The 23373-nt window shown below is 58.4% G+C and overlaps 3 protein-coding genes across 7 annotated transcripts; 2 read left to right on the top strand and 1 right to left on the bottom strand.

Annotated features, from left to right (window-relative positions):
- Positions 1–2: 2 nt before the first annotated feature.
- On the bottom strand, positions 3–5154 carry SHARPIN (SHANK associated RH domain interactor). Of its 4 annotated transcripts, none has more exons than XM_032467842.1 (9): positions 4659–4889; positions 4188–4362; positions 2270–2407; positions 2053–2194; positions 1877–1967; positions 1655–1808; positions 1458–1576; positions 1244–1372; positions 3–269 (listed from the first exon to the last, which is right to left on the bottom strand). In XM_032467842.1, the coding sequence occupies exons 1-9, from the start codon at positions 4854–4856 to the stop codon at positions 216–218; spliced, it is 1200 nt and encodes a 399-aa protein (XP_032323733.1). In that variant the 5' UTR covers positions 4857–4889; the 3' UTR covers positions 3–215. The 4 variants fall into 4 exon arrangements, with proteins under 4 accessions (XP_032323733.1, XP_032323734.1, XP_014420150.2 ...); XM_032467843.1 differs by having other exon boundaries at positions 3–266; XM_014564664.2 differs by lacking the exon at positions 3–269 and adding an exon at positions 1006–1165 and having other exon boundaries at positions 4659–5154.
- Positions 5155–5496: 342 nt separating this feature from the next.
- Positions 5497–8564, top strand: MAF1 (MAF1 homolog, negative regulator of RNA polymerase III). 2 transcript variants are annotated; one of them, XM_032467847.1, is made up of 8 exons: positions 5497–5834; positions 6584–6709; positions 6813–6941; positions 7019–7184; positions 7311–7432; positions 7515–7634; positions 7806–7937; positions 8058–8564. In XM_032467847.1, the coding sequence occupies exons 2-8, from the start codon at positions 6627–6629 to the stop codon at positions 8077–8079; spliced, it is 774 nt and encodes a 257-aa protein (XP_032323738.1). In that variant the 5' UTR covers positions 5497–5834; positions 6584–6626; the 3' UTR covers positions 8080–8564. The 2 variants fall into 2 exon arrangements, with proteins under 2 accessions (XP_032323738.1, XP_032323739.1); XM_032467848.1 differs by lacking the exon at positions 7515–7634 and having other exon boundaries at positions 5690–5834.
- Positions 8565–8657: 93 nt separating this feature from the next.
- WDR97 (WD repeat domain 97) lies at positions 8658–18015 on the top strand. Its single transcript, XM_032467540.1, has 24 exons — positions 8658–8821; positions 8998–9128; positions 9305–9933; positions 10060–10181; positions 10366–11065; positions 11137–11279; positions 11356–11592; positions 11668–11758; positions 11943–12075; positions 12166–12287; positions 12558–12618; positions 12788–12934; positions 13017–13274; positions 13368–13493; positions 13592–13675; positions 14482–14610; positions 14712–14903; positions 14977–15171; positions 15271–15468; positions 15570–15691; positions 15764–15926; positions 16013–16767; positions 16854–16915; positions 17019–18015. Exons 1-24 carry the CDS (start codon positions 8686–8688, stop codon positions 17219–17221), a joined length of 5139 nt encoding a protein of 1712 aa, XP_032323431.1. The 5' UTR covers positions 8658–8685; the 3' UTR covers positions 17222–18015.
- Positions 18016–23373: the final 5358 nt, after the last annotated feature.

Raw genomic sequence — 23373 nt, 5'->3', positions numbered from 1 at the left:
TACACATTTCAGCTACTGTATGATGGGAGTACAGGTGTGCAGGGGACCCTTGCCCTCAGAGCTCCCAGTAGTGTGCTGTGCTGTGTGGCCAGCATTACCCTGCACACTGCACGGACCATGGCTGGGAGTCCAGTCAGTACTGGATGTGGGACAGGAGGCAGAGAACTAGCTGTTAGAGAAGCAGCAGCATTCGTTGGAGCGGAGAGTACCTGGTCTCAGGTGAAAAGGGCCTGGCTTGACTGGACATAGTCCAAGGGCCCAGGAACCTGCTGGAGAAACCAGCCAATGTCAGTGTATCAGACCACTTAGCCTTCATCCTGAGGGCAGCAAGGACCCCTCAGTTGCATTTCAGCAGGGGGGGCCTGGTCTAAAGTACCAGCTGCAGGAGCAGTTTCTGGGGCAAGGGGGCTGGCAGGGCTGGGTGGTGGCGAGGAGAGGAGGGGAGGCAGAGATAGGCGGCCAGAGGCCTCTTAGAATGTGCTCCTGGTCTCTTGGCTTGACAACTAGAGGTAGGTCCAGGCCATACAGCCAGACAGTGGCCAGGTTCGCTCAGCCGTGGACCCATCAGTGGCAGGAGGACCCTGGCTCAGGGCTCTTAGCTTCTGAGCTTTTGTCCCCAAGAGGCGACTATAAGGGACAGCCTGGACAGAGTGGCCTAGAGGAGGAGGGGCCCGTGGGGAAGGCAAGGGCTGAGCAGGGAAAAGGTGGAGGGTGTGTACTGGAAAGGCTCTGCTTGGAATAGGAGGCATGGTCTCCCAAGGACTGGATGAGGTGCAGAGGGCCCAAGCCCAGTGGTTAGCAGCCTGGCAGTGCCCTGCAAGCCCTCGGGGCCTGGGAGATTTCACTGCCATGCTCCGAGGACCCCTGGGATTTGTGGTCCAAGTGTGCTCCAGTGGCCACCTGGGCAGCTCCCCCAACCTCTGCCAAGTTCCACTGAGGGACTGTGCCCTGCCCTCCACCCTCCCAGCAGCCCAGTCTGCACAAAGGCACGTGAAGGGGCACCCAGCTGGCTCAGAAATGTCTTTAATGACTCCAGCTCATGGCCCCTCCCCCCAGCCCTGGCTTTGTCCCTTGTGAGCAGTCAGCAGAGGTTCCCTGAAAGGTTCAGGACGGGGTCCAGGGAGCTCGGGCCTGGAAGGGAGGGGCCATCCTCTCTCCTTGTCACCTTGGGGGGGGGGGAAGAGATGGGTCATTCTGCTTGTTCTGCCACTGCCCACCCCTGTTCCCTCCCTGCCTCTGGTACCTTTGGTAGCTGCTGGGTGGAGGCTGTGGGAAAGGGCTCCCAAGCACGAGGCCTCTGGGTGCTACACATCTCACAGCCATGCCGGCTTGGGGCGTTGATGAAAGTGCAGGAAGGGCAGGACCAGCTGGGCTAGAGAGGTGAGGACAGTGCTGCTGACCCCTTCCTTCCAATGCCCAGAGCCGCCTGGGCCCACCCTGCCCAGTCCCTTGCCCACCTGAATCGGGTTGGGGAGACTGGAGCTGGCTGGTTGAGGGGCTCGGGGAAGCCCAAGTGACTGAGGAAACAGACGGCCTAGTTCCCCCTCCATCTTCTGAGGGCGCTGAAGATTGCGTCCTGCGGTAGAGGGGTGAGGCTCAGGACCGTGTCAAGCTGCACCCCACCTTCCTCATCCCACCCCAATCAAGGACTGACCTGGGGCTTCTCGGGGGGCTGAGAGCAGGTAGAGGAAAGCAGGGTCCCCGTCCCGCCGGACCCCATAGGAAGCGAGGCTGTACTCGGGGACGCACAAGCGCCTCCCAATGACCCAGCGCTGCACAGATGGTGGGAAGCCAAACTCCGAGAACACCTGGGCCAGAACATCAGTGTCACCTGGGGCCCCCACCCCCAGCAGGGGCCCCCAGACCCTGTGCTCACCTGCTCCTGGAGGGCCCCGATGGTGCAGTGGGGGTGGACCTGCAGCGAGACATGGGCAGAGGATGCAGCGTCTTCAACCGTGACCTGTAGTCTGGGCCAGAGTGTAGGTCAGGGGTCAGGATGTGGGACCTGAGCGGGTTGGGAGGTCAGGGTGAGAAGGAAGTCCCAGGCCTTACCTGATGGGGCCAGGAGGGAAGCAGGCCTCTCGGAGCTGGATACTCAGGGCCACGTGGTGCTGGGCCAGGAGAGCTGCTGCATGGGCTGCCCCCTTCTCATCCCCACCCTCTATGGCCCGGGTCAGGCGCTCTGCCAGCTCTTCTGCAGGGGGAGAGAGAGCCATCACAGCCTCACATGGGTTGCTTCCCCCGACCCCCTCCAGGCACCCGCCTTTACCTTTCTCCATCAAGTCTCCAGAGCTCCAGGGAAGATCCACCTTGGGTTGGGGGGCCTTGGGTGTGAGCACTTCAAGGGGACTGGGCAGGGAAACAGGGCTTGTTTCTGGGCCTAGGGCTGGGGGCAGGCTGTCATTGCCTAGGAGGGAAGATGTGTGGTGGGCTAGTGGTCTCCTGAGATTTAGCCTGGAGCTCTCTCTCCCTCCTTACCTCAGCTCATGCCAGGGCCCTGCCTTGGCCACACTTCAAGCCAGGCCTTCTCCCCAACCTCAACCCTTGCAAACCCCAGAAGTCCCTGCAGACTCCACTCAAGAGCTGTGCTTGGCTTTGCTTTGGGCTCTGGTCCCTTCTGCTGCCCAGTCTCACCTGTGCTCCTCCTCCACAGAGGCCAGACCACTTCTCTTGGCCTCTGCAGGCCCTCTCAGCCAGCCAGAACCAAAGCAGTCCTCAGAAGGAGCCTGCCCCTTCCTGCTCAACAGGAGCCCTGCCGTCAGGGTGGCCACCTTTTGGTATCCCAGGGACCTCTATCCTCTCTCCTGGCTCTACCATCAGCACAGAACACCTTGGGCTGCTCCCACTCCAAACAAACCCTCTCCAGTTAATGCCTGCCCTGGGCATGCTGCTGTCTCCCCCTTCTTACCTCCCGCCTGAGGCCCAGCCCACACGGTGCTGATGCAGCTCCTTAGTGGTCTTAGGTCTGAGCTGTCTGCCGACTGAGATAAGCAGAACTCCCAAGCACCCAGCACCATGCCTGGACTGGCCTGAGATGAGCCCCAAAGGCCACATGTAGACTCTTGCCTTGGGCATTTTGTATGTACCTGCTGCTCGCTGGCCACATGGTTTACCCTACAATCTTTAAATTTCACTCGTGTCACCTTAAAGAGGATTTTCCTACCACCCTATTTTAAGTTGCAAACCCCTCCCTTCCAGCATTCCCATCCCTTCCACCATGTGCAGAATTTTATGTTACTTATTTTATGTGTGTCTCCCCTCTAGAAATACAAGCTCCAAGAGAGCAGAGGTTTGAAGTTTTATTCATGCTAAATCTCTAAGGTCTTAAAGGATGGCTTAGTATGGTGCTGAATACATGTATCTGGTGAACGAACAAATGAATGAATGAAAGAAGAAAGCCTTTCTCTCTCTACAGATGCTACTGTCTGGATCTCTTCCATCTCACTGTGTGGTTTTCTTCTCACCCCTCTGTCAGCTCTTCTTCTGATGCATCTGTGGACTTCTTCCCTGAGGCACTGCCTGCTGGACCCAGACCCTATTCTCGCTTCCCTCTTTTGGGTGACCTTGGTTGAATATTTCTACCCCCAACCTTTGTCTCTTGAGTCCCAGCTCCAGCCCAGATCCACCTACCTCCCTTCCCTCCCACGTGTTTCAGAACTTGATCACTTCCATGCCCTCCCAAACAAGCCCTCTATCTGGGGTCTCTACAGTATCTGGTCCCTCCAGCTTTCTGTCTCAACCACTAACCCCTCCATTTAAACCCCCATGAAACCCAGCCAGTTCCATCTCTCAAGCATCTCTGGAAACATCCTTCTCTCCAGCCCTATCTGCACCACCCACACAAATGCAGGCCTCTACTAGTCTTAAGTAGTTCAAACCTGAGCCTATTACTCTCCCACTGAATACCTGTCCCTTGCTGTTGATCTAGTCTGTCTTCTCACCCAGGTCCCGAAGGCCTGCTTCTCTGCCCCTCCACACTTGTCTGCTACTCCAGGCTTCAGCTCTGTTCCTTTTCTCCCCTTTCTTCCTCCTGGAAGGCTTTCCAGAACCCCAGCAGTGGGTAAGGTGAGCCCAGCTTTCCCCACTACTTTCCCCATCCAGGCCAGCCATTGGGCCTTCTCCTCTTCTCTCCTAGAACTAATGCAGTCCCTGGCCAACGAAATGAATCTTCGCTCCAGGGAACTGACCATTCTGTCCTTCCACGGTGGCACCTCGGACCAGGGCTGCCCACCGCTCAGCTTCCTGAGGGTTGGCGAAGTGCAGGCTGAGAGTCCCAGGCCCTCCTGGTGGAGGCTGCAGCTCATGCTGGCTGGGGCCTCTGACAGTGTAGGAGACTGTCTCCAAGGGCCACTCCAAACTGACCTGAGGAGGGGGAGAGTCTAGGCTCAGTGTCTCTGCCCAGCACACACGACATGGTGATCAAAGGAAAACGAGGTAACGTGTAGACCACTTATACTGACCTAAGCGCTTAACTTGTATTATCTTACGAAACCCTCACAGTAGCCCTACGAAGGGAGGTACCAGCATTGTCCCCATTTTACAGCCGAAGAAACAGAAGCAAAGAAAAGTTAATTGCTCAAGGGAACGCGACTGGCAAACAAAGGGCTGGCCTCAGGCTCCGCGGCCAGGCCGCGCGACACCCCGCCGCCTCCACTCACCGAGCCGGGCCCCGCGCCCAGCAGCTCCAGCCGGAAGCGCCCTGGTCGCTCAGGGTCCGCACTCAGCTGCAGCCTCCGCAGCTGCGCCTCGGCCTCCGGCCCCGCGCCCAGCGGCCGCACCGCGGCGTGCACCGCCAGAAGCACCGCAGTCGAGCCCGGGTCCGAAGCCGCCGCCGCGCCGACCACCGGCGGTGCCATCTCCGTCCGGCCCCGGCCCGGCCTCCCGAGCCCGCTTCCGTGGCCTCGGGCCGCTGAGCGCCTTCGCCGGCCGGAAACTGCGGCCGCGAGCCTGGGGTTCCGGGTGCCGCGAAAGCTTCGGACCCGACTGACCCTCCCGCTTCGCCAAGGGTGAACACGGCCCCAGGGTCTCCGGACACAGGTGGGCGAGGCTGCGCCTAGAGGCCTGTACGCCGAGCAAAGTCTCACGGACCGAAACACCGGCTACAAGTGGAAAGCCCAAGAGGCTCGGGCGGGTGCTGCGGCCCGGTGGTCCTTGCCGACCCCGCGTCCGGCCGGAGCTGGACGCCAACCCCACCCGTTCAAGGCCTGCCTCCCGCCAGCCGCTGGGCTGCCCTGTCCCGCCAGCCCGCGGATCGCTCCAGGGAACGCAGGTGGCCCCCCCAGGGGGCGGAGCCAACGATGGGCTGTGACCAATGAGCGCCAGGGAGGGAGGCGGGCTCGCACGGCCGAGAAGAAGATGGACAGGCACCGCAGCCAGTAGGAGTGTAAGACAGGACTGAGCGGCGGGCAATGCGCCCAATGGCTATGCGAGCTCTCGCCCCCGGAGGCTGGAGCGGGCCATTCAGACGTGTGGGGCTGGGCCTTGCGGACGCTTGTTGTTGTCTGGCCGGAGGAGGCAGAGGTCGTTCGCTCTCTTGCTCAGGCCTTCTGTGGCGGTCGGCGGGCAGGTCGGTCGCGATAGTAGGGCGCCGAGCAGGGGCGAGGCTATGTCGCGGTGGCAGCCCGGATGGGCCGGCAGGGCCGGGAGTAACGGGACGTCGCCTCGGAGCTTCTTCCCCCGGATACAGTGCGGCCCGTGCGGAGGCCGCGGCGCCGCCCTCCGGTCCTGAGGAGCCCGCGCTGCCCGGGGCCCGCACCGCCTTCTCACCCGCACCGACGCCAATCGACCTGATCCCGCCGGACCCAGCCAGGCCCGACTGAGCGCCGCGCAAGCAGGTAGGCGTACGCCCTGTGCCCGGCGCCGTCTCGGGGCCTCCGGAACTACAGCCCCCAGCAGGCTTCGCGCCGGCGCGCGTGCGCGCCTCCCGAAGCGCGGGCCTCCTGGGATTTGTAGTTCGCGGCGCCAGGCTGGGACCCGTCGGACGCAGGAACGCCTAGGTACCTTGCTGACAGGCTCTCCTGAGGGCTGTGGGGCCTCCCTCTGCACCTTGTCGTACTTGAGGAGAAAAAGGGAAGAGCTCATGCGTTTCCTCTTCTCCTTACTAGACAGCCTCCTGTAGAACAGGGAAGAGCGCCGCGTCCAGGTGATCGCAGGGCCGAGCCCCAGGTGTCCTGGTTCCTCACCGGGTGCAGGTTCTTAGCCTGGCTGAGAGGCCCGGCCCGAGGCGGACTTAAAGAGTCGTGTCCCTTCGTGGGCTCACAGTGCCCCCTTGGTGGGTAGGACTCTCGTTGGGACGGGGAGTGTTGAGGGAGAGACCGAATCGGCAGCTCAGGGTTAGTGGGGACCCTGGTGGGTCCCCCAGCCTGCCCCAAGATCTCCTGTGAGGTGCAGGGGATGTGGCTTGAGCTGGAGCCTTGCCACTCTCAGGTAAGGGGATCTCCTCGCTTCTCCTGCCAGTGCTGAAGGCCTGGGGGCAGGCTGCAGGAGGGACCTAACTTGTTTACAGGGGCCCCGCTTGCTGGGAGTGGGGCCAAAGGTGGAGTCCCAAGGGCCAGATACCCATGGACTGATCTCCCATCCTCAGGCAATACTAGCCTCTTGGAGCACAAGACCCCTTCCTCAAGGACATGAAGCTGTTGGAGAACTCCAGCTTCGAGGCCATCAACTCGCAGCTGACGGTGGAGACCGGAGATGCCCACATCATCGGCAGGTGAGGCTGGGGCTCTAGGGGCTGGTGTCTCAGCAGTCACTTTGCCCTGGCTCTGAGTTGAACCTGGGGGTGGCATACTCCATGACCCTGCCTGCATCTCTAGGATTGAGAGCTACTCATGCAAGATGGCTGGAGATGACAAGCACATGTTCAAGCAGTTTTGTCAGGAGGGCCAGCCACACGTGCTGGAGGCACTGTCCCCACCCCAGACCTCAGGCCTCAGCCCCAGCAGGTGAGCGTGGGCAGGGCCTGCCCACTGGGGACTGTGGCATGTGGGGCAGTGCTGGGCTGACACTTCTTTCTGTGCAGACTGAGTAAGAGTCAAGGCGGTGAGGATGAGGGCCCCCTCAGCGACAAGTGCAGCCGCAAGACCCTCTTCTACCTGATCGCCACACTCAATGAGTCCTTCCGGCCAGACTATGACTTCAGCACAGCCCGAAGCCACGAGTTCAGCCGGGAGCCCAGCCTCAGCTGGGTGAGGGTTGGGTCAGGGAAGGGACCTGCAGGCCCCGGGCTATCGCCAGTGTCCTCCCCAACTTACCATGGCCCTGCCCTGTTCATGCCTGCTGTCTTGGGTCAGCCCCGACTATGACCATCCTAGGTGGTGAACGCAGTCAACTGCAGTCTGTTCTCGGCTGTACGAGAGGACTTCAAGGCCCTGAAGCCACAACTGTGGAACGCAGTCGATGAGGAGATCTGCCTGGCCGAGTGCGACATCTACAGGTGGGCTGGCATCCCTGCAGGTGGGCCCTGGGTCTGTGTGGCACTTGGGACCTCACACCACATCTCGCCCTGCACTCCCCAGCTACAATCCAGACTTGGATTCAGATCCTTTTGGGGAGGACGGCAGTCTCTGGTCCTTCAACTACTTTTTCTACAACAAGCGGCTGAAACGGATTGTTTTCTTCAGCTGCCGCTCTATCAGGTTGGCTGGCACCTGTCCACCTCCCTTCCCCCACCTTCCTATTTGGGGCACGCACCATTTCCCTAGCTTGGTCCACCCTATTCCTGACTTTGTCCTCCCGGGACATTCTCCCTGGAGTCAGCAGCAGGCCAGGATAGGTGGTCTTAAAACGGGTTCCCTCACCTCCCCCAGTGGGTCCACCTACACTTCCTCAGAGGCAGGCAACGAGCTGGACATGGAGCTAGGGGAGGAGGAGGAGGAGGAGAGCGGCGGTGGAGGCAGCGAGGGCGGACCTGAGGAGACCAGCGCTGTGGAAGAGGACAGGTGTGCAATGGCTGCAGTGGTCTCCCTCCCTCGAGCCTGGGGTGGGCAGGCTGGGGCCCCTTTGCCTGGTGTCCTGGGTATTGGCTCCTCAGAGCCCACTGTACGCCACCCTTTGCCCAGGGTCCCAGTGGTCTGTATGTGAAGAGGAGGAACAGAGGCCCCGGCTTCACCCAGCTTCAAACCGTGCCTGGACCTGCCCATCTGAGGGGCCCCAGGGCCTCCAGAGCCGCTGGCCAGATCCTGCCGCTGCCACAGCACCAGCGCCACCCAAGGCCACGCCTGCCTAGCCCTTTGGCTCTAGCCTGTGGATGTCCTCTCACTCCCATGGGCTCCTGCCGCCCACGCTGTGGCTGGACTGGACAGCACAGGGCCTGGTGGGAAGAGCCACTGCCCTGCCCAGAGGGACTTACATAGGCAGGGACAGCTGGACCACAGAGTTTATTTTTGTATTTTGTGCTGGGTCAGGCTTGGGCCTGCACAATCCAGCCCAAAGGGCTGGAGACCCAGCAGGCGGCCCCCAGGGGTCATCTGCCCACTTGTACCCCCCACCTTGCCCATTGGGCAGCGTGCACTGAGTGTCACTTTGCTGCAGCTGGTTTGTTTCCAATAAAAGTTTCTGTGACTTAATGTGTTCCTAGGCTCTTGCAGTGTGGGGGCGGGGCCTGCGTCGGGGGCGGGGCCTGCTGCCTCAGGTATCCTAGCAACGGCCACAGGGGCTGTTGAGCCGCCTGGACCTGCAGCTGCTGAAATGGAGTCGAATGTGTTGGATGCGAGCAACCCCTTTACAGCAGAAGGCGACCTCCTGCTTTCAGACCTGGACCTGGACCTGTATGACGCTGACATCTATGATGTCCCGGACCCGGGGCTGCTCAAGGAGAGGAATGGTGAGGTGGCCTGGCCTCGACCCCTGTGGCGCAGGTCCTGTTCCCCGGGAACGCAGCACTCCCGGGGCAGTCCCCTCACCTGGCAGGGCCCTCAGGAGGGCCCTTGGCTGCCCCCGACCTCCAGGGCTGGGGGTCCACAGCCGAACAGCGACAGGGCTTCTCCTGCTGGCCTGCAGCGTCATCGTTTTCAGAGCCGGCCCCACGGCTTTTTACCAGCAACTCACAGTGGCAGAACATGAGCCCGAGCGCCCGTGCCCGCCAGTTGTGGCTGCTTCTGCGTACAGGCCTCCAGAACTTCGTGGAAAAGGTGTGGCTTGCTCAGGGTACCTGGCTCAAGGCCTCTTTCCTGGCCTGGCTCTTCTACTAAGGGCCCCGGCAGGACCCCAGCCCTGATCCTCCTGGCTCCCAGAGGCGGGTGCACTGCTCTCCCCCAACCCCTGGCCCCGATGAGGTTGACTAAGGCTTGCTGGTCGTGGCCTACAGGAGAAGAAAGCTGAGTTGCGCGTGGCGCGTTTGACCCACGGGCTGGAGCCACTGCGCCTCCTGGAGGTGGCACCCGGGCTACGTTCGGTGGCACAGGACCCGGTGGGCCGACGCTTTGTGATGCTGGATGGTGCGGGCCACCTGCACTTGCACAGGGAGGACGGCTGGATGCAGAAGAAGCTGCCGGCTCCTGCTGCTCTCACGGGGCTAGTGGCAGTGCTGGGTCCGCTGGGCACTGTGGGCCGCTTTGTGGGCTGGGGCCCAGTGGGTCTGGCCATACTGAGATCTGACTTAAGCTTACTGTGGCTGAGTAAACCAGGGGTGCACAGGGTGCCAGGCTGCGAGCCCATCTGCTGCCTGCCAGTGCCCGATCTCGGGCTGCTGCTAGTGGCCGAGGCAGACGGCAGCCTGGCGCTTTGGAAGTTCCGTTCAGGTGGCCGCTGCCTGGTTCCGCACAGGTCACCTCTGCAGCCACTGCCGGGCCAGGCAGGTGCACTTGCGCGTCTGGCTCTGGGGCCTCAGCCTCCCCATCAGGTCCCGTGCTGCTTCGCAGCCTACGGCTCAGCTGTGCTCACCTTTGATCTGCAAGCCTGGGTTCTCATAGATGTGCGTCGAGATCTGCACAAAACGTGAGGGGGCCCAGGGACGGGGGACTCATGAGGCGAGTCTGCGAAGGAAATCCAGTCATGGCAGGGGTGCAGGTACACACACACAAGGCGGTGCTAAGTCCGCCGGGCCTCCCTCTCACCCCTCAGCACCATCTGCGACCTGGCGTACTGCAGGGATGTAGAGGCCATGGTGACAGCTTCCCGGGACAGCACGGTGAAGGTGTGGGAGGCTGACTGGCAGATCCGGATGGTGTTCGTGGGCCACACAGGTGCGCCGCGCCACCGTGGTTCTTGAGGCCTGGTCTCCCTCCACCTTGTGCACAGCCTTCTGCCTTAAGGGGCTCTGGGCATGGAATTCCTTGACTCCTGGCCACGCTGCTCCTGGCCACCACCCTGACTGACGGCTCCCCTTCCTTAGTCCCTGATGTGCAGTGACCCGCGTCCCTCCTGCAGGCCCGGTGACTGCAGTGGCTGTGCTCCCCAACACAACCCTGCTGCTGTCAGCTTCACAGGACGGGACGCTGCGCACGTGGGACCTGCAGGCAGCGGCGCAGGTGGGCGAGGTGGCGCTGAGCTGCTGGGGCCGGGGCGTGTCGTCCGAGAGCGTGGACCGCCTGCTGGCCCCCGCCGGCCCTGGCTGGCCCTTGCTCTCCTTGCGTGCCAGCAGCCTGGAGCTGTGGCGCCTGCGTGAGCTCTACTCGCCGTTGGTGCAGCTGTCAGCGCCGGTGCTGCACCTGCAGGTGGCGCCCACGCTGCCCATGCCCCTGCACCCGCCGCTGCCTGTGCGCCTCGTGTGCGCGTGCGCCGATGGCTCGGTCTACCTGGTGTCCGTCTCGACGGGACGCACCGTGAGCGCGCTTCTGCTTGAGCCTGCAGACTGCGTGGCTGCCGTGGCCTACTGCCTGCCTCACGAAGCACTGTGGCTGCTGACGCGTGCGGGACACCTGCTGTGTGCCAACGCGGCTCGCTGCCCCATGAGGGTGCTGCACCGCCTGTGCCCGCCGCCACCCCCTGCGTCCAGGCCCTGCTGCCTGCACCTCTACAGCCACCTCACAGACCCCAGTAGTGCATTTGCCACATGGGAGATCGTGCGCCAGCTCGAGGGCGAGCTGTGCCCCACTGACATGGCCTGGGCCTGGAAGGACAAGAACCGGTGGGTGCCAGAGACAGTGAGGGCTGGGCAAGGCGACAGGGCCCGCGCCAACAGGCTGCTGCCACCCATAGGTACCTGCCCGTGGTGGGGCACACCGACGGCGCCCTGTCTGTGCTCGACTTGCGCTCATCGAAGAGAGTCTTCCACACGGTGGCACACAGCCCAGGACCCGTCACCGCCATCGAGTCCACCTGGAACAGCATCGTGTCCTCCGGTCAGTACGTCTCCTCCCCCAGGAGGTGGCCTGGGAACCCCGGCTTCCCCCCCCAACCATGGCTCCCGCCCCCAAGGGGGAGACTTGACCGTGAAGATGTGGCGCGTCTTCCCCTACGCTGAGGAGAGCCTGAGCCTGCTTCGCACCTTCTCCTGCTGCCACCCGGCCGTGGTACTCTGTGCACTTGGGAAGCACGTCACTGTGGGCTTTGAGGACCCCCACAGTGCCACCTATGGCTTGGTGCAGTTCGGCCTGGACAGCCGCCCACGCTATGATCACCAGCCCCAGGACGACCCCACAGACCACATCACCGGTGAGGGGACAGGGCAAAGGTGACGCCCAGGCCACCGTATGGATCTGGTCCCTGACCCTGAGCCCTGGCCCCCAGGCCTGTGCTGCTGTCCCACGCTTAAGCTGTACGCCTGCTCCAGCCTGGACTGCACCATCCGCATCTGGACAGCAGAGAACCGCCTGCTGCGGTGGGCTGGGGCTGGGAGGGCAAAGGGAGGGTCAGGAGCGTGGGGGTGGCCCTCTGGGTTCTCCTGCCTCTGCTCTCAACCAGAGCCCAGCAGCCTGATAGGGGAGAGAGCCTTGCCTCTGCTGCTGCCTCGGTTTTCCACTCCGTGGAGCAGGGCTGGACTCTAGCCCTGAACATCCCTCCAGGCTCCTGCAGCTGAATGGTGCCCCTCAGGCCCTAACCTTCTGCAACAACAGCGGGGATCTGGTGCTGGCACTGGGCTCCCGCCTCTGCCTGGTGTCCCACATGCTCTACCTGCCCACATCTTACCTGGTTAAGGTGTGCACTGAGTGCCACGTGGGCAGGGTGGGGCTGCTGTCAGCAGATGAGCCTGCAAGGCCAGGGCTCCAGGCTCCTCTCCCTGCTCAGAAGCTGTATGGGAAGGTCGCCGACATGGTAGACGACCCTCCACTGCCCCTGAAGAGCCAGGAGTCGCTGACCTCAGACCAGCTGCGGAGGCTTGCCAACCTGCATGGGGCGGCCAGCCTCAGGTCTGCTAGCCAGCCTGGCTGAACTGTCCTGGAGGTCCCCGCCCAGCTCCCTGGGTCAGGGCCAGGCTGTGTCCCCAGCATGAGACCCTGGGGCTCCCAGGCCCCTTGGGCCACTGCAGGCCTGTCCCAGTCCTGGCCTCCCCACTCCTGGCAGTTGGTTGTTCCCCACCAGGGGCTTGGCCACCCACCTCCCGGGTCCTTGTCCCACCTCTGCCCTGTCCCACTGGTAGTGCCACCTCGTGACCCACCCATGCCCGTCCCTGTCTGCAGCACAGCCTTGTCCTTCATCCATCGCCAGACGGCAGCACCTCAGCAGCCAGTGTTGGAGGAGGTGGGGTGGGTCCTGACCCCCTCACCACCCCGGTGCCCCAGCCCTGCCCCCTGCCCAGGCTCAAGCCACTCCCCTCAGTCCCCGGGGCAGCCTGGGATCCCTGTGGTTGTCTGGGCAGCACGCGGCAAGGCTCGAGGAAGAACAGGCTGACCCCTGACCCCCACCCCAGGACTTGGAAGCCCTGGTTGCCCGGGACCAAGACCTTCAGCAGCTGAGACTGGGGCTGGTGAGCCCGGCCGCCCAGGCCCCACTCTCCGGGCAGTGCCAGGAGGCCTTCGATAACTACCTCCGTCTGATCTACGGCCCCGGCCCGTTGGTGAGTATGGGGCCTCCCCCAGCCCCCCACTTTGCCCTGTGCCTCTGACACTGCCCTTCTGCCCCCCCTCCCCCACTGGCAGGGCAAGTATACTGGAAGAGAGTCCCAGCAGTGCAGTGCCTTGCCCTTCACTGTGGAGAGAGAGACCTGGGAAGTGTGCGACCTGCCCAGAGACGCCCCTAGCCTCGGACAGGCTGGGGACTGCACTGAAGCCCCCCCAGCGTCAATGACCCTGCCACCACAGGACCTGGGGGCTCTGGGCCGGCGCTTTGCCCGCCCTCCCCGAGTGCCCGTGCCTGTCCCACCCCACCACCAGAGGGTGCACAGCAGAGCATCCCAGGTGAGGCTTCCCACCTCTCCCACCCCTCCCACCCCTCTGCCCTCACCTTGGGATCCCTGTCCCTCGCCTCTGACTCCTCTTCCTGGGCCCTAGCTGCTGGCTCGCTCCTCCTTGAGCTGTGAGCTGGGCCTCAGTCTGGACCTGCAGCTGCAGTCGGAGCGGCTCCGCAGGGAGAAGCCTGTGGCCCCGGACCCCCTGTCCTCCCACCTGCAGCATAGGGTGAGGGGCCTGGGCAGGTGGGGGTCCTGCCCAGCCAAGGGCAGAGCTGCAGGGACTCTGGAGTCCAAGCTTGGCTCTGAGCCCTGTCCCATTCCCAGATCCCCCTGCCACCGAAGAGGCGGCCCCAGGAGCTTCTCTCCAACCTCGGGGGCTTCTTTCCCGCCACCATGCAGCCCTACAAGGTGGGAGCCCCTTGCTCTCCCTAGAGGCACTTCCCTCCCTGTGGGGACCCTTCTTGTGTACCCCATCTTCCCTTTGCCGCAAACCTTTGTGTCTAAATCTGACCCAAGGGCCATGCCCACCCGCAGCCCCGCGCCCCTGGCCCAGTTCCAGTGCTGCTGCTCTGTGTGCCCTGCATCCTTGCACTCTGGGACCCAGCTGCAGAGAGCCAAGGACCCCAGAGCAGCACTGGGCAAAGCCAGAGCCTCTGCCAGCTGGCTGTGCCTGCGTACCCCTCCCTAGAGAAGATGTCGGCTGGGGAGCCCCCTGCGGACTTTGTCTGAGAGCTAGCCTCTTGCAAGGCACTGTCTGCCTACACTCTCACATCCAAATGCCCAGATAGGCCTTGTCTGGCACACAGACCTGGTCCTCCTACCTTCCTAGGTGGGTCACTGACCCCTCCAGCCGCTATGGCCTCTATCCAAGGCCTCAACAGCCCCTCTCTGAACTCCTACTGTCCCTCTCCTGTTGGTGTCTCTGCTCCAGGATGGGAGGCTGAGTCCCATGGAGAGCATCTGGGGTGTCGGGTTTCCCCAAAGGCCGCCTGTTCCCCAGATTTCCCACCTCAGTTACCACAGTTGATGCTGCCCTGACTGCCCTGTGCCAGAGATTCTCTCCCTGTCTGTGCTTGTGGGGGCAGGGCTTTGAGCCCAGCTCTCAGAGACCCAGAGACCTGGCTGGCGGGTGCACTGCCAGGGCGGCCTCTGGGGCAGGGCGGAGCTTGATCCTCAGACTGCCCCGTGGTGCCGGCCCCGACCTGCACCTCCAGAAATTGACACGGCCTGTCCACTTCCCGGGCTGCGTGCCCAACTCCGCGGTGCTGCAGCAGATGTGGCTCCCTGGGGAGGTCAGAGGCCTCGGTGCCCTGGGCCAGCTCACCCACAGCAGCAGACCAAAGGCAAGGGGCAGAGCTGGGGGCGTGCTGGCGGGGCCGGGGAGGGGTGAATGGGAGGGCCTGGCTCCCAGGAGCCCTGCAGCCACTCGCTCTCCCCTTCGTAGCCAGGCGTGAGCCAGGACGACCTGTGGCTGGTGAGGGGCATCAGGCAGCAACACGCCATGTGGCAGCAGAGGCTGATCCAGTGGTTGGGGGAAGAGGAGGACAAGGAGCCGCTGGACTGGGCCTCAGATGCCCTGAGTCCCTGTGGGCAGCTCTCTGACCAGCTGCTGGAGTCTGAGGAGCTAAAGGCTCAGGTGGGTGTCCCCTGGTGTCAGGGTTAGGGAGCTGCTGGAGAGGCAGGGTCTGCACTGCTGCCGCTCCCCCCAGGTCTCTGAGTACTTGACCCGGAGGCCCATGGGCCCCCGCGACGACACCACCAGGACAGAGACCCATTTCCGCCGCCCCCCACACCGGCGTGGGCGCGCGCTCTGGGAAGAGCGCCACGGGCACCTGCCTAGCTTCCTGCATTTCTTCGTTGGGCAGAACTGGTTTAAAAAGCTGTTCCCCATCTTCACCCTGGAGGTTCGGGGGAGTCTTGGGAGCGCGGGCTCGGGTATGGGATGGGGAGGCTGGAGGCCTGGGTTGGGGCAGGGGGCAGGCCTCAGCACGCGGGCCCTGCAGGCGTACCCTGAGGTGGGCACGGTGGAGGGCCTGGCCTTGCTGTTCATGGACCTGCTGGACGAGGCCTCCTGGGCCGACCGCGTGGACATCCTGCACGTGCTGCTGAGGCTGCTGCCTGATGTCAGCAGAGGCTTCTGTGGCCGGCTGCAGGGCATCCTTGTGCGTTTGCTCAACCTGGACCAGCCGCCGAGCTTCGAGGTGGGCCCCAGCCCTCGAGAGGCCCCGCCCCGGGCCCCAGCCCTCGAGAGGCCCCGCCCCTCCCCCGCCGGGCGTGATCCGCTCCCCTCCCCCGCACTCAGGACAAGACCCAGAAGCAATTCGTGATGCTGGCGCTGCAGCTGCTCCTGGCCTGCTCCCTGGAGTCCCGCGAGGTGGTGCTGGAGCTCATGTCCTACTTCCTCTACTCGCCCGCCTCCTGCCGGTGAGTCCCTCTCTCTACCCGTCCTCCCTGCCAGCCCCGGGGCCTCCAGTAAGCCGCCCACACCTGTCCCAGGCCAGAGCTCAAGAAGCTGCTGGACGGACTAGGCCTTCAGGACCCGCAGGGCTTCCTGTTCCAGGAGATGTTGACCTGGGTCCAGGGCCCGGACTGTGACTCCAAGGCTGCACTGCGCACGCGCTGCTGCCAGAAGCTGGAGGAAATGATCCAGCAGCTGCAGGTCTGGGCGGGCTGGGGTGGGGCTGGGGTGGGGTGGGCCGCTGGGCCACAGAGCCTCCCACCTTCTCCGGAGGCTTTCCCAGGTGAGGCCAGCAGGCTCCTTGCCCCGCCCCAGCTCTGTGCCTCATCCGTCCTCCCCAACCCCCAACCCCTCCCCATCTCCTGGGATCCTCCTGCTCCTCCCTGGGGAGGAGATGGCAGTGGGGTCTCCCGCTGGCTTGGAACTGGGGCAGCACCACTTGGGCCTCACTATTGGTGGAGGAGGGGGCAGCCTCTGCCTTGGACTGCAGTGCACCCTCCACTGGCTACCTTCCCCTGCAGATGGAAACCCTGCAGCCGTCTGTGACCAAGTTGTCCGAGATCTTGCCCCAGGTCTCGGAGACCTCAGCACCCCTCCCTCCTGCCAAGGAGGGCCTGTCGCAGACTTCCATGGCCTCTGGGGCAACTGTTCACATCTCTGTGACCCCCTCCGTCCGCTCCTGGACGCCCTCGCTGGTGGTCTCGCCTGGGGAGCCGGACGTGGCCGCCCTGGAGTCTCAGGCCCAGCAGATGCCACCACAGACGCGCTTCAGGCAGACCAGACGCGCACTCTCTGAGATCCTGATTCACTTCTGCTCTTCGCCCACTGCACTGCTGGACGAGCCTCTGCCGCTGGAGCAGACGGACTGGTCACAGTCAAAAGTGCTGGACCTGGGACCCATCGACGCCCTCAACTTCTTCTGCAAGCAGCAGCAGGTTAGGCGGCAGGGCCACCAGCAGGAGGACCCAGGGAGCCCGCGCCCTGCCCTGCGCCCGCGCCCTCAGGGGCCCAGCACAGTGGTGCCAGAGCTCCGAGATCGCCGGTGAGCTGGCCACGATGAGGCTGGGGAGGAGCCGGTGTGGGGTGGCTGACGGGCCGGCTCAGCCAAACCGTCTCCTTACCATCCAGGTACTACCCTATCCTCCGGCTTCAGGAGGCCAGGGCCCAGAGGTCTCCAATGAAACTGAGGGGTGAGTGGGGACAGGAGTAGAAACTGGGACCTGGCCTTCACCCCAGCCCAGCCCAGCGAGCACTGACCCCACCCCAAGGCCTCACTGTCCTGCTGGCTCCCAGGTCAGATGCTGTCCCGGCTCCAGCCGGGCCGCACCCTGGACAGTTCCATCCGGACCCTGAAGCTGCCGCTGCCACGAGTGGAACTGCAGCCTTTCCCCCTAGACTGGCCCAGGCCTGCCCGTCCACTGCCCTCACTGCTCCTGCAGCCAGCCCTGCAGCGCTACTTCCTGCCAGATGACACGGACCCTGACAGCTACAGCTGACCAGGCTAGCAGCCTCGGCCTGACCCCGTCCCCCCTCCCTTTCCCTCCAGTCTGGAGTCAGGACACAGCTCTCTAGCTGGCTATTTGCCCCTGGCCGGGGCCCAGGGCTGGAATAAAGTCCACATGCAACAGCCAGCACATTGGATGCCACCTTCATCTTTAGGGGCCGCTGAGGTGGGCAGAGAGGTCTGGCTGGTGTGTCGTGAGCCTGCCGGTGGCCAGCTGCACACGTGAGGCAGGAGCTGGGGGCACAGTGGGGTCCAGGGTGGGACAGGATCTGGGCTGTGGTCAGCACATGGTGGAGCAGTGTTCCTGGTGGGGTCGGGCCAGTCTACTCCAGAGAGGGAAGCCGGAGGATGGGTGTGCCCTGCTCAGGCACGCAGCCAACCTTTATCAGTTATTACTGGGGTTGGGGTGGCCACAGGTGTGTGGGGAGAAACCTGCAGTTGTTTGATGCAGGTGAAACCAGGAGTCTGTCAGAGCTCTGCTACTTGTAGGCTAGAAAGGAGGAGGATTGATGACGCGGCCCTTCGTGCTTTATTCAAGGAGCAACAAAGGGGCAGTGTCGTCTGGACCTTTCAACCTAAAAGTCACCAGGAGGTCGACCTTGTCTGTGACGCATAGGGTCTCAAGAGGGCCTCGGCTTTCTTCTGAACGGCTGTGACCTCAGAAGGCACTGACCCAGCCACCGTGGGACCCCGGGGTACATGTCTGCTGGGACTGCCTTTGCTGAGGGCCCGTTCCAGCTTTCACAGCTGGCTGCTGGCGGCCTGGGTGGTGGTTTCTCTCCCGCATTTTCAGCCTCTGACTTCAGATGTTTCTTCTCGGTGGCTTTATGTTTAAAACTGGTGTCCCTCCACCTTCCCCACAACCCCCAAGCCGTGCAGGGGCTCTTGTTACGGGCTGCCGAGGGGGCAGCCCTTTCCTTGGCTGAGCGGGGCCGGAAGTGCAGATGCAGGTGACCAAAAGCCCTGGCGTTTCTGTAGAAGGAGCCGTGCTGGCTGAGACGGGCTGTGAGGCCCACAGCAGTCGGTCTGCTTCCACTGCTGCTTCGTGGTTTAAATTATAAAAGCAATAAATGCTTTAAATACAAACATGAGAAAGTAGCACAAAAGTTTAAACAAGTCAAAAAACCCCAGTGTTCATAAAGGAAAACGATACATTTATTAGTAAATATTAATATATAATTTTTTAAAAATTAGGAAATATTATTAATTTAAATACACCATTGAGACTACAAAGGTGACCGAGTGGGAGGAGACATTTAAAATACATGTACCTAATAATGGCTCATCTCCAAAGTGTATAAAGAACTTCTACAAATCAATAACCACTAAAAAAAATCACATAACCCAATAGAAAAATGTACAAAAAGCTAGAATATGATTTCCACTATAGAAGACGTCAAAATAGCAATGTATGTATAGGAAATACACACAGACATATATATTTCTCTGCTTCCTGACTGTGACCTTAAGTGAGTTAAGTTCTCTAAGCTTCAGTTTCCCCATGCATGAAATGGGGCAGTAATGCCTCACAGGCCTCCATGAGGATGAAATGAATTATTGTACCTGAAGCACTTAGGGACAGTGCTGAGCACAGCGCAGACACAGCAAAGCTGGACCCCTTCCTGGTGTCACTTATGAGTAATTTTCAGATGAGTTGAAGATTGGAATGTAGAAAACATAGAAATATGTCAGAAGGCAATTTAGAAAAAGTAATACTCAGAAAGGGGAGGCATATTTTCTGATTTAAAAAAATTCTACTGGCCAACAGACACCATAAAATCAAAGACCAAAGTGGTTCATACATTTAAATGTAAAATTATAAAAATTTTAGAAGAAAACAAAAACTCTTGGACCTAGCAATGGATGAAGAGCCTTAGACATTACGCCAAGACACCATTTATAAAAGAAGAGAAATCAATAAATGGAACTTTGTCAAATTTTAAGACTTTCGCTCTGTGAAAGGCCTTGTTAACAGGATGCGAAGACCATCTACAGACTAGGAAATACCTACAAAGGACTTACCCACAAAGGACACATATCCAGAATATATAAGCAAGTCTCAGAATTGACTGTAAAAGCCAAACCACCCCACTAGAAAATGGGCAAAAGAAACAGAACAGACACTTCACCCAAGAGGAGATAAGGATGGCAAATGAGCCCGTGCGGAGACGGGGAAACGGAAGCGCAGGGCAGCTGAAAAAAAAGGACACCACCAACTGCCGGGGAGGCTGCGGGGCCACTGGACCTCCTTGTACTGCTGGTGGGAATGTAAAATGGTCCAGAAGCTGGAAAACGATTTGGCAGTTTCTTGAAAACCACGACTCAGCAATCACACTGCTGCGCATTCATGCCAGAGAAATGAAGGCTTATGTCCACAAAAAACCTGTGCACCAACGTTTACACCAACTTTATTTGTAATGACCCCAAACTGGGAAGGACACAAAGGTCCTTAAACAGGCGAACGGCCAACCCAACCGTGGCACGTCCACATGTGGACTACTCAGCCAGGAAAATGAACCGTTACTGACACAGACAGCAACCTGGAGTCTACAGAGAATTATGCTGAGTGAAAAAAGCCAGTCTCAAAACATCATCTACTCTGTGATTCCAGTTAAATAACATTCCTGAAGCGACAAGATGAGAGGTGAAGAACAGGTTAGTAGTTGCCGCGGGCAGGGAGGGTGGGCGGGCAGGAGGGAGAGCTTCGTGGTGATGAGACTATTCCCGGTTTTGCCTGTGGCATTGGTTACATGAATCTACACGAGTCACACGGTGGCATGGAACTACATGCATACCTTGGTTTTGACGTTGTTTTATAGCTACATGAGATGTAACCACTGAAGTACCTAGAATAGACATGTCTAGAGACAGCCAGCACATGCTTAGCAGACATGACAGACAATCCCCAGTACCTCCATTAAAAAATAATAAAATAAATAAGAACAGAATGTATTAAAAAAAAAGAAAGACTAGAGGTCACTAGTGGGTGATGAGGGGAGGTGGGCAATTAGTGCTTAAAAGTTAGAGTTTCTGCTCTGGGTGATGAAAACGTTTTGGAAACACTGTGGGCATAATCAATGCCACTAATGATACACTTTAAAATGGTTAAATGGCCAATTTTGTTGTATGTACTTTACAACCACTTTCAAAAGTTAATGTAATATACCACAAGCCATTGAATTTAAATGGGTGACCTGTATGGTATGTGGCTTATACCTCGATGTTACCAAACGGAACTTGAGTCCACTCAACCGACACACAGCAAAGCCAATCCACTGCACCAGGTTGTGGTGAAGGAAAGTACAGTGTTGATCGCAAGAACAGGCAGCTAATGCCCCATATACCCGAGCTCCCTGACGGCTTTCAGGGAGGATTTTTAAAGACAGAGTGAGGAAGGCGGATCACTGGGTGGGTGATCAGCTTGTGGACAACCTCTGATTGGTTGATGGTGAGGTAGAAGGGTGGTATTTCAGGAATCTCAATGATCAGTTTTCTGGAGTCTCTGTGCTGGTGGTCAGCAGGCAGTGAACTTCTTCCACCTGGTGGGGGTTTCAGTATCTGCAAAACCACTCAAGGCTGTGGCTCAGGATGTCATCTCTAGCCCTCAAGGTCCTTGACTTTGTTTATGGCTGAACTATTATTATTTTGTCTTGCTTGACTGCTTTGTTTCTGCATTTTCTCACTTCTCTGATTAAATTTGCTCTTTGGAACTCAGGGAAGTGCTAGGAGGCCAAAGCTCCTCTGCAGAAAGGGTAGAGGGACATGGGGCGGGGGGGGGGGTCTGTCCCTGGGCAGGTGTTGCAGGGTACTGTCTGGTTTCAAATAAAGCTAATTTTAAAAACATTTAAAAAAACACACAGGAGCCTCCTTGAAGGTACTTTCACTGGCCAAACTGAGGACAATCTGAGGATCAAAATAATGACAGGAAAATATTACATTTCTTTGAATAAACTAGGAATCCATGAGTCTTTGTTGACATAAATAAATAGGTAAAGAGAAAGCTTTTTGCCCTCATAACAAACAATAAAATTAGAAACTCACTCTTTGGCAACCACCATGATCATAAGTCAGAGAAAAAAATAGTAACATGAAAAAACTAGCGAGTGAAAGGTGAATGAGGAACGGAATGTTTACATAGTCTCAAAGTATCTCCCCACAAAATATTAAATACAAAAAAGAAAAAGAGTAACCTGAGAGTGAGGAAGCCTGGGCAACTCCACCTTAATTAAGTGATGAAATCAACTTCTCCAGGCCTGGAACCAACTGACACAGTGCCACCTGATCATGGCCGTGGTCTGTGTCAAGGGCACCAAGATCAAAGACTGAGGAGCTGTTCCCGACCAAAGGGGACAAGAGGCACAACCTTTTGCTGAAAGGCCATTACTGTAAAAGGTCATTACTGGGGTGACTGGTGTGACCTGGGGATTTGACTTTGAGTTCTCTGGGTCATGGGTATATGGGGGTTCATTGCACAGTTCTTGTAACTTTAACTTTGAAATTATTTTCAAAAAGTTTGGACCTTTTAATTCATTTTAGGGATATTTAAGGCTCCCTACTGGTGACTACCATAAAAACTTCCTCAAACCAATCAAAGCCAGGGCTTGCGCATTAGTCCTCTGGATGCCAGTGGGCCCTGAAGGTGCACATTTTTGTCTCAGTCAAAAGTTCCCACCAGAGGGCATCACTTACCTAGATTATCCATAATATTCCAATTCCACATCTTGAGGAATTTTCAGCTCTTATGACTGGAATCTGTGTGTCCCGAGCATGTGGTTTTCCTGGAGAGGTGGGCACATTCTTGGACTTGTCCATCCTCTTCAATTTCTGTTTCAATTTCACTTTCATGAAAGTTTAGGTCGGGATTGAGGCTATGAGGCGCCCTTCCCATGGGTCTCAGGTGGGGGCAAATCGCAGCCCTTGGACCTTATGATCTGCTGACTTCAGGGGCATACTGTTCCCTGTGAGTGGCTTTCCAGGGCATCACTGCCCCAGAGGCTTCATCCTGACCCTTAGTGTGAAATAAAAATAATGTATCAATCTATTAAGGAGTTTTTAACCTATGTAAAAGTACGTAACATAACCCATAAGTCAGATAATAAATGGGGGGAAACCTTCTGTATTAGAAAAGAAGAATAAAATAACAGGGACCTACTGTAGAGCACCTGGAACTATATTCGATATCTTGTTAATAGCCTATAATGGAAAATAATCTGAAAATATATATATACATATATAACTGAATCACTTTGCTGTGCACCTGAAACATTGTAAATCAACTATACTTCAACTTTAAAAAAGTTATAGTAACAACAACAAAAAAGATCTCAAATCAATGACCTCAGCTTCTACCCTAAGAAACTAGAAAAAGAACAGCAAATTAAACTCAAAAAGTAAGCAGAAGAAAGGAAACAGTAGGTCAAAGTAGAAACCAATAAAATCGAAAAAGGAAGCAATAAAGAAAATAAATCCAAAAGGCAGTTCTTTAACAAGATTAGTAAAACTGACAAACCTCTGGCAAGACTGACAAAAAGAAAGACGACACAAATTGCCAATATCAGCGACGAGACGGGTGATACCACAACACTCTACATATACTAAAAGGACAGTAAGGGAATATAATGAAGAATTTTGTGCCAATTAATTAAAAAATTTAGAGGAAATGGACCAACTCCTTAAAAGACCCAAATTACCAAAAGTCGCCCAAGAAGGAAATGACAACCTGAACATACACGTATCTATTAAAGGAATTGAATTTATAATTGAAAAACCTTCCCAGAAAGAAAACTTCAGGCCCAGATGGCTTCACGGGGAATTCTAGCAAACATTTAGGGAAGAAGTAACATTAGTTGTACAAACTCTTCCAGAAAATTCAAGAGGAGGAATTTTCCCCCCAGTCCTTCTGAGGCCAATGTTACCCAACACCAGACAAAGATATTACAAGAAAAGAAAACCACAGATCAATATCCCTTATGGACTGAGATGTAAAAAATTCTAAACAAAACTTCAGCAAACTGAACACAGCAATACATAAAAGTGAAAATGTCTCCCGACCAAACGGAGATCATACCGGGAATACAAGCTAGTCTAACACCAGCAGTCAGTCTGGCTTCGCTTTCAGTGAAGATGGATCTCCGTCGGCCCGCG

Source organism: Camelus ferus, chromosome 25 (assembly GCF_009834535.1).
Source record: "Camelus ferus isolate YT-003-E chromosome 25, BCGSAC_Cfer_1.0, whole genome shotgun sequence".
NCBI lineage: Eukaryota > Metazoa > Chordata > Mammalia > Artiodactyla > Camelidae > Camelus > Camelus ferus.
Note: the sequence above shows the minus strand (reverse complement) of the source record. Positions and strands in the feature narration are given on the sequence as shown.

What these genes read in the sequence shown, in the direction of transcription:
- SHARPIN (XM_014564664.2), bottom strand. Translation starts at nt 4,856, where the DNA reads ATGGCACCGCCGGTGGTCGGCGCGGCGGCGGCTTCGGACCCGGGCTCG. An exon ending in TTCCCTCCTGGCCCCATCAG is followed by an intron (nt 1,968 to 2,052) that starts GTAAGGCCTGGG and finishes ACTCTGGCCCAG; the next exon opens with ACTACAGGTCACGGTTGAAG. An exon ending in TCGGGGCCCTCCAGGAGCAG is followed by an intron (nt 1,809 to 1,876) that starts GTGAGCACAGGG and finishes GTTCTGGCCCAG; the next exon opens with GTGTTCTCGGAGTTTGGCTT.
- MAF1 (XM_032467847.1), top strand. Translation starts at nt 6,627, where the DNA reads ATGAAGCTGTTGGAGAACTCCAGCTTCGAGGCCATCAACTCGCAGCTG. An exon ending in GATGCCCACATCATCGGCAG is followed by an intron (nt 6,710 to 6,812) that starts GTGAGGCTGGGG and finishes CTGCATCTCTAG; the next exon opens with GATTGAGAGCTACTCATGCA. An exon ending in TCAGGCCTCAGCCCCAGCAG is followed by an intron (nt 6,942 to 7,018) that starts GTGAGCGTGGGC and finishes CTTTCTGTGCAG; the next exon opens with ACTGAGTAAGAGTCAAGGCG.
- WDR97 (XM_032467540.1), top strand. Translation starts at nt 8,686, where the DNA reads ATGGAGTCGAATGTGTTGGATGCGAGCAACCCCTTTACAGCAGAAGGC. An exon ending in TGCACAGCAGAGCATCCCAG is followed by an intron (nt 13,275 to 13,367) that starts GTGAGGCTTCCC and finishes CCTGGGCCCTAG; the next exon opens with CTGCTGGCTCGCTCCTCCTT. An exon ending in CCCACAGCAGCAGACCAAAG is followed by an intron (nt 14,611 to 14,711) that starts GCAAGGGGCAGA and finishes TCCCCTTCGTAG; the next exon opens with CCAGGCGTGAGCCAGGACGA.